This window comes from Equus przewalskii, chromosome 15 (genome assembly GCF_037783145.1).
Source record: "Equus przewalskii isolate Varuska chromosome 15, EquPr2, whole genome shotgun sequence".
In the NCBI taxonomy this organism is placed as follows: Eukaryota; Metazoa; Chordata; class Mammalia; order Perissodactyla; family Equidae; genus Equus; species Equus przewalskii.
Window position 1 is genome coordinate 8106035 of NC_091845.1, and position 14805 is coordinate 8120839.

A 14805-nucleotide genomic window follows, 5' to 3' on the forward strand; every position below is an offset into this window, starting at 1 on the left:
TTTCTTCTAGGAGTTTTATGGTTTCAGGTCTTAACAGTCAAGTCTTTAATCCAGTTTGAGTTAATTTTTGTGTGTGGTGTAAGATAGTGGTCCAGTTTCATTCTTTTGCATGTGGCTGTCCAGTTTCCCCAACACCGTTTATTGAAGAGACTGTCCTTTCCCCATTGTATATTCTTGGCTCCTTCATCATAAATTAATTGACCATATACGCATGGGTTTATTTCTGGGCTCTCTATTCTGTTCCACTGATGTAGTTGTTTGTTTGTATGCCAATACCATACTATTTTGATCACCAGAGCTTTGTGATGTACTTTAAAATCAGGGAGCGTGATGCCTCCAGCTTTTTTGTTCTTCCTCAAGATTGATTTGGCTATTTGGGGTCTTTTATGGTTCCATACAAATTTTAGGATTGTTTGTTCTATTTCTGTGAAAAATGCCATCCCTTTTTTTCTTAGTGAGTCTAGCTAAAAATTTGTCAATTTGTTTATCCTTTTAAGGAACCAGCTCTTAGTTTCCTTGATCTTTTCTGTCGTCTTTTTAGTCCCTATTTCATTTATTTCTGCTCTGATCTTTGTTATATCCTTCCTTCTACTAACTTTGGGCTCCATTTGCTGTTCTTTTTCTAGTTTGAGCTCTAAAGTTAGGTTGTTTGAGATTTTTCTTGTTTTCAAAGTAGGCATTTATCACTATAAACTTCCCCTTAGAACTCCTTTTGCAGCATCCCATAAATTTTGGTATGTTGTATTGCCATTTTGTTTAATTGTTTTCTGGCTGTTTTGTAGTTCTTCTCTGTTCCTTCTGCTCTTGCTCTCTTCCTTTGTGGTTTGATGACCTTCGTTAGTGGTGTGCTAGATTCCTTTCTCTTTATCTTTTGTGTATCTACTATAGGTTTTTGCTCTGTGGTTATCATGAGGCTTACCTATAACAACCTATATTCATAAGTCTATTTTAAGTTGATAACAACTTAAGTTTGGACACATTCTAAAGCTCTGTATTTTTACTTTCTCCCTACCCATGTTTTATGTTTTTGATGTCACATTGTACATCTCTTTCTTGTGTATCCTTTAATTATTGTAGTTACAGCTATTTTTACTACTTTTGTCTTTTAACCTTCATACTAGCTTTATAAGTGATTAATCCTCTACTTTTACTATATATTTACATTTACCAGTGACGTTTCTACTTTCATATCTCTTCTTGTTAGCTTAACGAAGTCCCTTTAACATTTCTTGTAGGCCAGTTGAGTGGTGATGAGCTCCTTCAGCTCCTTCAGCTCCTTCAGCTCCTTCCAGCTCACTGTCTGTAAAACGCTCTCTCTCCTTCAATTCTCAATGACAGCTTTGCCATGTAGAGTGGTCTTAGTTGGAAGTTTTTCCTTCAGCACTTTGAGATACGTTTGTTATCTGGATTGTAGTGATGGTTTTACAGGGTATACCTATGTCAAAGTTCCTCAAATTGTAGACTTTATATGTAGTTAATCTCAATTATACCTCAAAGCTGTTTTTAAAATTTGATTTTGGAATATAAAGGACACAAACTATTATCAGTATGCAAGAAGTCAAGGCCTGTTGTTTCCATGAGCCCTTTCTGAGGTATCTATTAAAGTATAAGCTTCAAACAACAAAATAACTAGAAAGACATCCATATAAATATACAGTTAATTGTAGAGAACTAGGATGAAACGAGGGTTAAAAAGCAGCCTCTAGGAAGTAGTGGCGTGTGCTCTGCTAAGGTAGATAGAGCACAGCTGTGAAAACTGTGGGGCACAAGCAGCCGGAGAGCCAGATTTTTTAATATTGGCACCATTCATACAAACCACTCCCCTCCCCCAAAAAAAACAAAACTGGGAGAGAATGGGAGAGCATTGCAAACACTTTCTTAAATGTTTTTAGTAGTCGTATTGGCAATGTTACTATTCTGACACTGTTGTGAAATGAGAGAAAATAAACAGTGCCGTGGCAGTGAGCATCCCTAGCAGTAGACGATAGTCTTGAAATACAGTTTCACTAAAAGAAACCAGAGCTCTCGAGGAAACGGCTGATCCCAGGTCGGAGGCAGGAAGGGTATAAGATGAGCCTGGAACACTGTCACCCCAGATAGAAAGGAAATAAAGACGTACTTTGACACGCTAGAGTTATGTCAAAGGGGCCAACTTGAACAAGCTCACACTGCCAAAGATGGGCAGTTTGAGTGCCAAAAATGGGAATAATTGCAATGAACTGAAACACATTAAATATGCTTAAATCCACGAGTTCATAATGATACTAAAGAGAGTCAGTGACCTTTGGGAAGTGACATGGAACCAGTTCAGAAAGAATCATGCCTTTATCCTGCCTTTCCTATCTGATCTGTACCCCTGGGGAACAAAATATTAATGAGAGGAATTGCGCCTGTTTACAGTATTCCATGTAATAAATGACAAAGAAATGAACAGAATTACAGTGTCACCGTTTTGTAACTTAGGCCTAGTGAATTAAGAGGGGCCTAAATTATTGACAGGTGCAAATAATATAAAGCTAGGCAATCTGACACCATGTGCCTCCTGATGAAAGAATATACGACCACCTGTGGTCTTGGCAAAGGGACCAAACCTGGGTCTGAACCAGTCTTGGATCCAGCTGACAATTTTCAGAAATTCAGAATGTGTTGAACTGAGTATGCAAGAGCAAAAGTCAGCCTGAGAGACTACAGGTCAGTTTTCTTCAACAGAAACATTGTAAGGAAAAACAGGATCAGAGGAGGAATCTATAAATTAGGAAATGTAAGAAAATCAAAAATGTTTAATTGGCAAGACTAAACTGTAGTGTCTAGGGATGCACATTTGGGTGACAAAAGAGAAATGTCAGGATAATGGTTACAGGGGAAAAGGGGGGCGGTGATTCGGATAGGACATACGACAGGGCTTCTTGGGTAAATGGCAGTTTTATTCCTTGATCCGGTGGTGGTTACAAGAGTAATTCATTAAGCTATATATTTACTTTGTGTGGTTTTCTGAATCTGTGCCCTCCCTTCACATGTTTGAATGTTTGGAAAATGTTCTGTTGCTTAAATTCCTGAGAGTCCCTAATTCCTACTTTAAATGCTTATTGCTGAAGAACACATGCGCCATTAGGAATCCTTGAAGGAGAATTAGGCGTGGCTAATCCTTAGTTCATCAGAACAGCTGTCTTACATAATCCAGTCCTGAGAGCTGAGGGAGAATGAGCAGCAGCCTTGGGTCTGTAGAAGCAGCGCCCTGTTGCAGGGCACAGGGCCGAGTCACCACAAGTCCCCCTCCCTGCAGATTGGCTGCAATGCCGTCAGCTGGGCCCCTGCTGTTGTGCCTGGAAGCCTCATAGACCAGCCATCGGGGCAGAAGCCCAACTACATCAAGAAGTTTGCGTCGGGCGGCTGTGACAACCTCGTCAAGCTGTGGAAGTAAGTGGGGTTCAAGGGGACGCTTCTTAACCTTCTCCTCTACCTGCCATGACTCAGCCCAGCTCTCGAGAAACAGGATCACCTTTCTTTCCGTGGAATACTGTTTTCAGTCTCTCAGAGGACATCCTTTAAAAGTGAACTTGCCCTGGGGCTGGCCCCGTGGCCGAGTGGTTAAGTTCGCGCGCTCCGCTGCAGGCAGCCCAGCGTTTCGTTGGTTCGAATCCTGGGCGCGGACATGGCACTGCTCATCAAACCACGTTGAGGCAGCGTCCCACATGCCACAACTAGAAGGACCCACAACGAAGAATATACAACTATGTACCGGGGGGCTTTGGGGAGAAAAAGGAAAAAAATAAAATCTTAAAAAAAAAAAAGTGAACTTGCCCTTTCCTCAAGCACTTTTACTCTTCACCTGATTCCCAACTGCTGAAGCCAACTTGTTGGCTGTGGAGGAACCAAGTATTTCCTGGAGGATTTCTTTCTTTCTTTTTTTTAAAGATTGGCACCTGAGCTAACATCTGTTGCCAATCCTCTTTTTCGTTTCCTCCCCAAAGCCCCCCAGCATGTAGTTGTATATTCTGGTTGTAGGTCCTTCTGGCTCTGTTATTTGGGATGCTGCCTCAGCATGGCTTGATGAACAGTGCTAGGTCCACGCCCAGGATCCGAACCAGGGAAACCCTGGGCCACCAAAGCAGTGCACATGAACTTAACCACTCACCACAGGGCTGGCCCCCTGGAGGATTTCTTTACAGCTGGTGAACTGAATAAAATTCTACAGGCTCAGTGAATGAAATCAGAAAGATGGAATAGCTTCTTGGCCCCTGTGGAGCCTAGAGGGTGGGGGAGGAGTGGAGGTATGGGAAAGGCACCTGGGCTACTACCTGCTGGATTCTCTCTTTGATCTCCCCTGTTAGGGAGGAGGAGGATGGCCAGTGGAAGGAGGAGCAGAAGCTGGAAGCACACAGTGACTGGGTTCGAGACGTGGCCTGGGCCCCCTCCATTGGCCTGCCCACCAGCACCATCGCCAGCTGCTCCCAGGTCAGCTCAGACCCATGACAGCATCCTGTGTTATTTAATCTCTGAGTGAGTCCCATCAGCGCTGACAGTCCCCCTGGGGAAAAGTCCTTGAAAGGTAAGGGCAGAGAACAGGCGCTTTTAGACCAGTGCAGAAGGGGGAGCGTGTGGGGCTGGGTCATCACACAGTGAAGTCTCGTCAGAAACCACAAGTGGCTTGCCTCCACTAGGCCAAGACCAGGGCCACTGTCAGGACCGATTTCCCCTCCTGACCCTTGTTTGGGTAGAGAATGGAGGTGCCCAGGTGCAATTCTGAGAGTATTCACAAGCAAGGACCAGGGCAATGGGACGCTCTAAGACCTTGCACTCATCTACTATCTGCTCTTCCCAGACAGATCACAGAAGTAGGACCAAAGACAAGCCTTCAGTTATATGCTATCACCACCCTAGACAAGGGGAAGCCAGGCCTTTTGCATCATTTGAGCCTGTTTTGTTTGGTCCTAAATTTGAGAGGGTTGTTGTTTTTTTTTTAACTTGTCCCTTCTCATTCTCCAAGCTTCGTTTTTAGACAGCTGTACCCATTCAGTTGAGAAAGTATAGACACAGCCACAGGGAGCCAAAACAAGGACGTGACTTAGCAGACATGAGGGAAGCGCCAGAGAAAATTTGAGAGGTAGCAATGCAGACAAAGTCCATGCCTGAAACCAATTTGAGGAAAGGAACCAAGGAGTGTCTTCCCAGGGTAAAGGGATAAAAGCAAGGGTGCTGGGCTGGAAATTGGTCGTCAGTGCTGTGGACACGCAGGCTGTGCTTTGCACTGAAGCCCCACCCTGTTCCTGCAGAGGTCCAGTACGGCCCCGGATTGAGAGGCTATCACCAGTGCAGGATCCCTGCCCCCGTCTCCTGACTCGAGTCTGTCTTTTCCCAGGATGGTCGTGTGTTCATTTGGACCTGTGACGATGCCTCGGGCAATACATGGTCCCCCAAACTGCTACACAAGTTCAATGATGTTGTGTGGCACGTGAGCTGGTCCATCACAGCCAACATCCTGGCCGTCTCAGGCGGAGACAATAAGGTACACCCCATTTCCATGACCTGGTGGACAGGGCCCTGTTTGTCTTTACCTTGCCAAGTAGCGAGTTCATTTGAATTTCCCATCTAATGGGGGGCTTGGAAGGAACCCTAACGAGGACTGCGTTTAGAGCATGTCTCAGTTACATCATTAAATCTTACAGTTCCCCGAGAGATGCATGTCCTCCTTTTACAGCTAGGAAAGAAGCACACAGAGGCGATGAGACTTGCATAGGGGTCACAGAGCTGTTAGGTGGCAGAGCCAATAATCAGTCCCAAGTTAAATCCAAAGCCGCTTAGCCCATCCCGCTAGCCATTTGACGACCTCATCTTGATGACATCAATTAGCTCTGCCCAAAAAGTAAGTCAACAGGAAAACTCAAACAAAAGCAAAAAGAGGGGGGACGGGGGGGTCCAAAACACCTAAGCAGCATATTTTTAAAACTCAGTACAATTCGTGAGTACTTATTATACACCAACTGTGTACCTCTTCCTGTTATGCTATGAACGATACAAAGGAAGGAACATGGAGCCCAAGTGGCTACTGGAAAACTTAGTAAAACAAAGACCAGCACAGGGCCATAGCAACAGAGCCAGATGCACTTGAAAACTCATCGTGACCACTGCCTTTGAAAGTTAGGGGCCCTCTGCCTTAGTGGAGTCAGCAGGGCAGATGGTGGTGGCTTGTTACTTCTTCCTTTCTGTAGGCAGCTTTGTGGGGTTTTTAACTGTGGTAAATACACCTGACATAAAATGTACCCTCATCGCCGTTTTTAAGTGCACAGTTCAGTGGCGTTAAGCACATTCACACTGTTGTGCAGCCATCCCACCATCCATCTCCACAACTTTTTCATCTGCCCCAACTGAAACTCTCTACCCCTTAAACAACAACTGCTCGTGCCCCCTCCCCTCCCCCCTGGCACCCACCATGCCAATTTCTGTCTCTAGGAATCTGACTACTCTAGGGAGCTCATGTATTCATACAGTATTCGTCTTTTTGTGACTGGCTTATTTCACTCAGCATAGTGTCCTCATCTGTGTTGTAGGTCATTTATGTTGTAACATGTGTCATAGTTTCCTTCCTTTTTAAGGCTGAATGATATTCCATTATACTACATTCTGCTTATCCATTCCTCCATTGATGGATACTGGGGTGCTTCCACCTTTTGGCTGTTGTGAAAAATGCTTCTATGCACGTGGGTGTACAAGTAATAATCTCTTTGAGACCCTCCGCAGGCCACTTTTATCCAGCCTAGGGGCCCTTTCATGTACAGTGGTCCTAGAAAGATCCAGCAGACCCCATCTCAAAACCATAGAATTTTGGAGCTGGAATGACCTTCAGAGGACAGCTAATCCAGCCTTCTTTATTTCTAGTGAGTGCCGGGGTGAGGACTAGAACTCAGGTTTGGTGGCACCCAGGACAGGCCAAGGGACCTGACTTGCCTGAGATTGCCCTGCTGTAATGTTTACAAGTTAGTGAGCAAGTGCCAGGTTGTGCATGCCACGTTCGGGCTCTGCTGTCACTATGCCTTTATGTTTCTTATTCTTCTTTACAAGCCTGTTTCCTACAAAGGAACTTGTGCTTTCTCCATAGCATTTCTTTGCTAATGGACTTAGTATGTTTTCAGTCCAGAGCATTCTGTACAGTGCATGTTTAGTGAAAAAATCTGTCCCTGAAGCAGGAGTTCTTAAAATCCATATTTGTGGTTTTTTATCAAATTAATATATGTACATAGCTTTAGGTAGTTTTTGTTATAATTTTTGTTAATGCAGTCTCCTAATTTTCACTCTCCAGGAGCAGACCTTTTCAACTCTTAGCTGTTTCTTTCGCTGTTAACTTCACTGTAGAAATAGCATACTTATTGATCTCTTGCCCACCTCTACCACAGTTCTCAACTTTAGCATTGTTAAACTTGTTAAAATACAGATTGCCAACTCTGCCCACAGAGCTTGTGAATCAGTGGGTCTGGGCTGGGACCCGAAATGTGCAGTTTTGACAAGCTCCCAAGGGATGTGGATGCGCCAGTGTAGGGAGCACACTTGGAGAACCACTGCTCTGTGCCACCCCATGTCCTCTCACTGAAGCTGTGTCAGCTTGGTTAAAACAGCATCCGTGTTTACGTCATTATTATTGTGTTATGTCACTATTAGTCACAGCCTTGCCATCTCTCAGCTGCTCTTACTCATATTCCTTTTTTGTGTGTTTTTTTTCCCAGTTTTGTTGGGATATAGTTGACATACATCACTGTATAGTTTAAAGTGTACAAACATAGTGCTTTGACTTATATAAATTGTGAAATGATCTCATATAGATAAAATAAAACGACAAAGCAAAAAAAGAAAAAAACTTTTTTTCCTTGTGATGAGAACTCTCAGGATTTACTCAGTGAGTTTCGTACATCGTACAGCAGTGCTACCTATAGTCACATGCTGCACATTACATCCCTAATGCTTGTTTCTCTTGTAACTGGAAGTTTGCACCTTTTTCCTGTTCTCCCTCCCCAGACTCCTCACATTGGGTAACCATAAGTCTGATCCCTTTTTTTATGAGTTTGGTTTTTAGGGTGTTTTGTTTTTTGTTTCTCTTTAGATTCCACATATAGGTGAGATCATACAGTATTTGTCTTTCTCTGTCAGACTCATTTCACTTAGCATAATACCCTTGAGGTCCATTCATGTCACAAATGTCAGGATTTCCTCATTTTTTATGGCTAAATAGTATTCCATTACACACACCCCACAACTTCTTTATCCATTCATCCATCGATGGACACTTAGGTTGTTGCCATGTCTTGGCTATTGTAATGCTGTTGTGAACATGGGGGTACAGATATCTTTTCAAGTTAGTGTTTTCATTTCCTTTGACTATATTACCAGAAGTGGAGTTGCTGGACCATATGGAAGTTCTATTTTTAATTTTTTGACATCCTCCATACCGTTTTCCACAGCAGCTGTACCAGTTTACAATGCCACCAACAGTGCACAGGGGTTCCCTTTTCTCCACATCCTCACCAGCATTTGTTGTCTCTTATCTTTTTGATGATGGCCATTCTAGCAGCTGTGAGGTGATACCTCATTGTGGGTTTGATTTGTATTTCACTGATGACTAGTGATGTTGAGCATATTTTCATGGACCTATTGACCTTTCACGTATCTTCTTTGGAGAATTGTCTGTTCAGGTCTTTTGCATATTTTTTAATTGGATTGCTTATTTTTTTTGCTGTTGAGTTGTATGAGTTTTTTATATATTTTGATATTAGCCACTTATGAGATGCATTGTTTCCAAATATTTTTCCATTCTGTAGGTGTTTTGTTTTGTTTTTTCTTTTTTTTTTTTTTTGCTGTGCAGAAGTTTTTTAGTTTGACGTGGTCCCTCTTGTTCGTTTTTTAGTTTGATGTATGCGCTTTAGGTGTCATATCCAAAAAATCATTGCCAAGACCCATATCAAAGAGCCTTTTCCTGTTTTCTTTTAGGAGTTTCATGGTTTCAGGTCTTAACATTTAAGACTTTAGTGTATTTCAAATTAATTTTTGTGAATGGTGTAAGATAGAGGTCTAGTCCCATTCTTTTACATGTGAATATCCAGTTTTCCCAGCACCATTTATTGAAGAGACTGTCTTTTCTCCATTGAGTATTCTTGGCTTCCTTGACAAATGTCAGTTGGCCATATATGCTTGGGTTTATTTCTAGGCTTTCAATTATGTTCCATTGATCCATTTGTCTGTTTTTATTCCAGTACCATACTGTTTTGGTTACTATACCTTTATAGTATAGCCTGAAATCGGGAAGTGTGATACCTCCCATTTTGTTGTTCTTTATCAGGATTGCTTAGGCTATTCAGTCTTTTTTGGTTTCATATAAATTTTAGGATTGTTTTTCCTACTTCCGTAAAAAATGCCATTGGAATCTTGATCGTGATTGCATTGAATCTATAGATGGCTTTGGGTAGTATGGACATTTTAACAATATTCTCCCAGTTCATGAACATGGGACCCCTTTCCATTTATTTGTGCCTTCTTTGATTTCTTTCATCAATGTCTTGTAGTTTTCAGAGTAGAGATCGTTCACCTCCTTGGTTAAGTTTATTCCCAAGTATTTTGTTGTTTTTGATGCTATTGTAAATGGGATCATTTTCTTTATTTCCTTTTCAGATGATTTGTTGTTAGCGTATAGAAATGCTACTGATTTTTGTATGTTAATTTTGTATCCTGCAACTTTACTGGATTCATTGATTAGATCTAACAGTTTTTTTGGAGGAGTCTTTAGGATTTTCTGTATATAAAACCATGTCATGAGCAAATAGAGATAGTTTTACTTCTTCCTTTCCAATTCTGATGTCTTTTATTTTTCTTGTCTGATTGCTTCAGCTAGGACTGCCAGTACTGTGTTGAATAGGCGTGGGCACCCTTGTCTTGTTCCCGATCTTAGAGGAAAAGCTTTCAGCCTTTCACCATTAAGTGTGAGCTTGGCTGTAGACTTGTCATATATATCTGTGTTGAGATATGTTTCTTCTGTACCTCATTTGTTGAGTTTTTATCATGAACAGATGTTGAATTTTGTCAATGCTTTTTCTGCATCTATTGAGATGATCATATGATTTTTTTATTCTATTAATGTGATATGTTAAAAAAACAAAATTCAACTGTGTAAATTTGAAGATTTAATTTTTATTCAGTGATCCATGAATCAGGCAGTATCCCATCTAGCAAATAGAAAGGAGCTCCAAGAAGCCTACAAAATGGAAGGCTTTCATAGGCAGGAGGGGGAAAGAGTGCATTGTTTCAGGCAAGGTCACCTTCCTTTAGGGGACAAAAAGGGTCTGTCAGGCAGATGACTTCACTGGTGCTGACCAGGAAATTCTAGACTGACTGGTTAAGATTTCATTCCTGGGGGAGACTGAACCTGCAGTTAAGTATTAAGTCTTGATTGGCTGATGTGGGGCTTAGCACAAGTGACTCCATTTTTGCCCTGTTGTCTCTTTTTTTTCCTTTTTTTTGAGGAAGATTAGCCCTGAGCTAACATCCACTGCCAATCCTCCTCTTTTTGCTAAGGAAGATTGGCCCTGACTTAACATCTGTGCCCATCTTCCTCTATTTTATATGTGGGATGCATACCACAGCATGGCTTGATAAGCAGTGCGTAGGTCCGTGCCCAGGATCTGAACCGGCAAACTCCTGGCTGCTGAAGCAGCACATGCAAACTTAACCGCTGTGCCACCAGGACAGCCCCTGCTTTGACTTCTTTATCATGTTCTTTTGTGTAATTACTACAGTTTTTCCTTTGTGGTTATCATGAGGCTTACATAAAACATCTTAAAATTATAATTCTATCTTAAACTAATAACAACTTAACTTCAATAGAATTCCTAAGCTTTACACTTCTATTTCTCCTCCCCCTCACTTTTTTAGGTCATTGATGTTACAATTTACATATTTTTTATATTGTGTAACAAATAGATTATTGTAGTTATGGTTGTTTTTTACATTTGTTTTTTAATTTTTAAACTAGAGATGTAAGTGAATTGTATGCACCACATTACCATTTTCCAGAATCCAATTTTGACTATATTTTTGTCACTACCAGTGAGTTTTACACTGCCTTCTTATGTTTATGATGTTAATTAACGTCCTTTTACTTCCACTCAAAGCACTCCCTTTAGCATCTCTTGTGAGGTAGGTTGGTTGGTAATGAACTCTCTCAGCTTTTGTTTGTTTGGAAAGGCTTTGTCCCTCCTTCAATTCTGAAGGACAGCTTTGCCAGGTATAGTATTTTTGGTTGACAGTTTTTTTCTTTCAGTATTTCAAATATACATACATGGGGGTTTCCATGTATGTCCCTTCAGTCTTTCACTTGCTTCTTTTAAAATTCTTTCTGTGACTTTTGACAGTTTAATTACAAGTAGACCTCATTTTATTGCTCTTTGCTTTATTTTGCATCACAGATATTGCTTTTTTTTTTTTTTTTTTTTTTGAGGAAGATTAGCCCTGAGGTAACATCTGCTGCCACTCCCCCTCTTTTTCTTGAGGAAATCCTCCTCTTTTTGCTGAGGAAGACTGGCCCTGAGCTAACATCCCTGCCCATCTTCATCTATTTTATATTTGGGATGCCTGCCACAGCATGGCTTGATAAGTGGTGCGTAGGTCTGCACCTGGGATCCAAACTGGTGAACCCTGGGCCACCAAAGCAAAACATGCAAACTCAACTGCTGTGCCACTGGGCCGGCCCCAGATGTTGCATTTTTTATAAGACCCTTCACCAGCAAAAAGATTATCATTCACTGAAGGCTCAGATGATGATTAGCAATTTTTTAGCAATAAAGTATTTTTTAATTAAGGTATGTACATTGTGTTTTAGACATGATGCTGTTGCATACTTAGATTGCAGTATAGGGTAGACAACTTTTATGTGCACCAGGAAACCAAAAAATTCACATGACTTGCTCTATTGTGATATTTTCTTTATTGCAGCGGGTCTGGAACTCAGCTGGCAATATCTCTGAGGTTTGCCTGTATAATGTGTCTTGGTGTAGCCCTTTTCGGATTGAACTATTTGGGGTCCTTTGGGCCTCTTGGATCTGCATATCTATTTTTCTCCCCAGGTTTGGGAAGTTTTCAGCCTTTATTGCTTTAAATATACTTTCTGGCCCTTTCTTCTCCTTCTGGAATTCCCATAATGCAAATATTGTCTCTTTTCATTGTGTCCCATAAGCCCTGTGTGCTTTCTTCATCCTTTTTCAGTCTTTTTTTCATTTTGTTCCTCTGACTGGATAATTTCAAATGTCCTATCTTTCAGGTTGCTGATTCTTTTTTCTACATGGTCGAGTCTGCTTTTGAAGCTCTCTGTTGAATTCTTCAGTTCAGTTTTTGTATTTTTCAGCTCTCAGATTTGTTTATTTCTTCTTATGGTGTATTGCTTTGTCAAACTTTTCGTTCATGCATTGTTCTCCTAATTTCATTTAGCTATCTGTGTGTCCTTGTAGTTCACTAGTTTTCTTTAAGAAGATTATCGTGAATTCTTTGTCTGATAGTTGTAGATCTCTGTTTCTTTGGGATCGGGTATTAGAGCTTTGTCAGTGTCTTTAGTGGTGTCACATTTACCTGGTTCTTTGTGGCCCTTGTCTCCTCGTGCTGGTGTCTGCACACTGGAGTCAGTGGGCTCCTCTCCCCGACTTCCCAGGCTCACTTTGGCAGAGACAGATCTTCACCAGTCAGCTCAGTGTGGTTTCTGAACATGTCTGCTGATAATGTCCTTCGGCAGGTGGGCCTGCTGTTAGGGTCTGTTTTGGGGCAAGGCAACTGATGGGCTCTGAAGTCAGGAGTGGGGGGATGTGCCACTGGCTGAGAACAGCTGGATAAGGCTGCTGGCTTGATTCCCTGCCCAAGTGTGGCTGTAGGATGGGCCTTGTGGTTGCTCGGATTCTCTGGTGAGGCTTACTAGATGGTCAGGACTGAGTACTCTACTCAGCAGTAGGCGGGGCTATGAATTATTTTCCCTGCCCTGGCAGGGAAGGGACCCAGAGCCTGCACGGCTTGTTTGGGGACCCATATCAGGCAAGAGTGTACACTGAATATCCTGGTCAGGTGACACCACTGGCTTTGCTCTGCAGGCAGGGGAAGCCACAGGTCTGTGCTTTCTGTTCCAGTGCCACTGGCACCAGGGCTGTCAGAGGGGCTCTGCAGCTTCCCATGTGCTCTGGTAAGGTTCCCAGGTCAGGCAGGCTGAAGGCAGTATTCAGCAGTAAGTGGGGCTATGAATTCATTTCCCTTCCCAGGCACCGTGGGAGAAGCAACTCTAAGGCGGCTAATGCTTTTTGTTTGAGCTCTTGACTCAAGCCAACTCATGCCCCACATTCCCTGGCTGATCAGGGCCACTGGCTTTGCTCTGGGGGCCATCAGCTCTGCCCACCTACCTGCCTCTGAGCTCAAGAGTTGCTGGATCATGCAGCTTGCAGGGGTTCTTGCTGGCCCTTCCTGTCAGAGGCGGCCAGGGCCACACTTGGCAGCAGGTGAGGCTGTGACTCAGCTCTGCTGCCTAGGCATGAGCAGAGCAGGCTCCAGAGCCAGCAGAACTCCGCATGCGCGGATACACACTAGGCAGACCTGCACCCTGCCAAGTTCCCCGGCCAGACTGCGCCCCATACTTGGTTCTGCAGATGAGCAGGGCTGCTGCTTGGGACTAGCACTTGAGCTCTGCAGTCGGAACTCCACCTGACAAGGTCCGAGCACTGGTTGTTGGAAGCCCCTCCCACCTCCCCATCACAATCAGATTCCCAGTGGTTGAGCCCTGCAGATCCGCCTGTGATCCCCTTGGGGTGAAGTCAGAGTGGGGGCTCCCACGATGCCATGGGGCTGGATGTCACCCCTGGGCTCTCTTCCCTCTGGAGGAGCCACAGGTTCAGCGGGTGTGCCAGCCTAGGGACAGGGCAGCGGTCAGTGTGCAGCTGTTCCTCTCACCTTCTAAGGCAGTCAGTCTTGGTCTCTCTGGCGCAGGGGGTGCTTCAGCCTCACTCCCGTGTCCTAGGATTCTCTCAGTGGTGTCGTGTCCAGGAAGAGTTGTTAGTCGTTCTTGTGAGGAGGAGTGAAATCAGGGACAACCTGTGTCACCATCTTGATGATGTTACTTTTCCTCTCCTTTGTGTGGATTTTTATTCCTTCCGTTTTGATGGGATTTCAGTGGGGAAACCAGGGTCAGTGCTCTGTTTATCCATAAGGCCTGTGGGCCGTGGTTCTTGATGGGGATCTTGGCCCTCATTAGGGGACCCAGTGAGATGAGGACCGCAGAGGTAAGGGGCACAAACCTGTAACAGGCTGTGTGTGTGCTGGCTTGCAGGTGACCCTGTGGAAAGAGTCTGTCGACGGGCAGTGGGTATGCATCAGTGATGTCAACAAGGGCCAGGGTTCCGTGTCCACTTCAGTCACAGAGGGCCAGCAGAATGAGCAGTGACAAGACAGGTGGGGCCTGGCACCTCACCTGCTAACTACAGGACTGCCCCTTCCTGGGCCAACGGACCAAACAGCTGGGAGGAGGAGCTCCCAACTCCACCAAGATGACCTGCCCAGGAATAGTTACAAATGCGACCAGATTAATCATCTGCCTTAACGTGACTTGATAAGGTTTGTAATTTACTGTCCAGCTGAAAGCGTTCATGTTAGGAGGAAAAAACTTCAAATGATCTTCAAGTCTATTGTTTTTTGGCCATTTTTATGTACCTTTTGGGTTCAGGCATTATCTGCGGGGTTTCGTTTCCAAAGTAATTAAATAAACTCATATTGCTTATAATTCTTCCTACATTATCCTAAGCC

General features: G+C 43.3%; 1 protein-coding gene across 3 annotated transcripts in view; it reads left to right on the forward strand.

The window, feature by feature from the left end:
- The window catches only part of SEC13 (SEC13 homolog, nuclear pore and COPII coat complex component), a 28602-nt gene extending 13820 nt beyond the window's left edge, over positions 1 to 14782 (forward strand). For all 3 annotated transcript variants that reach the window (XM_008536081.2, XM_008536082.2, XM_070576534.1), the window contains exons 6-9: positions 3284 to 3417; positions 4332 to 4455; positions 5360 to 5506; positions 14333 to 14782. In XM_008536081.2, the coding sequence (XP_008534303.1) occupies positions 3284 to 3417; positions 4332 to 4455; positions 5360 to 5506; positions 14333 to 14446 (519 nt within the window). In that variant the 3' untranslated portion in view covers positions 14447 to 14782. The remainder of the gene's footprint in view (positions 1 to 3283; positions 3418 to 4331; positions 4456 to 5359; positions 5507 to 14332) is intronic.
- The last annotated feature ends 23 nt before the right edge of the window (positions 14783 to 14805 follow it).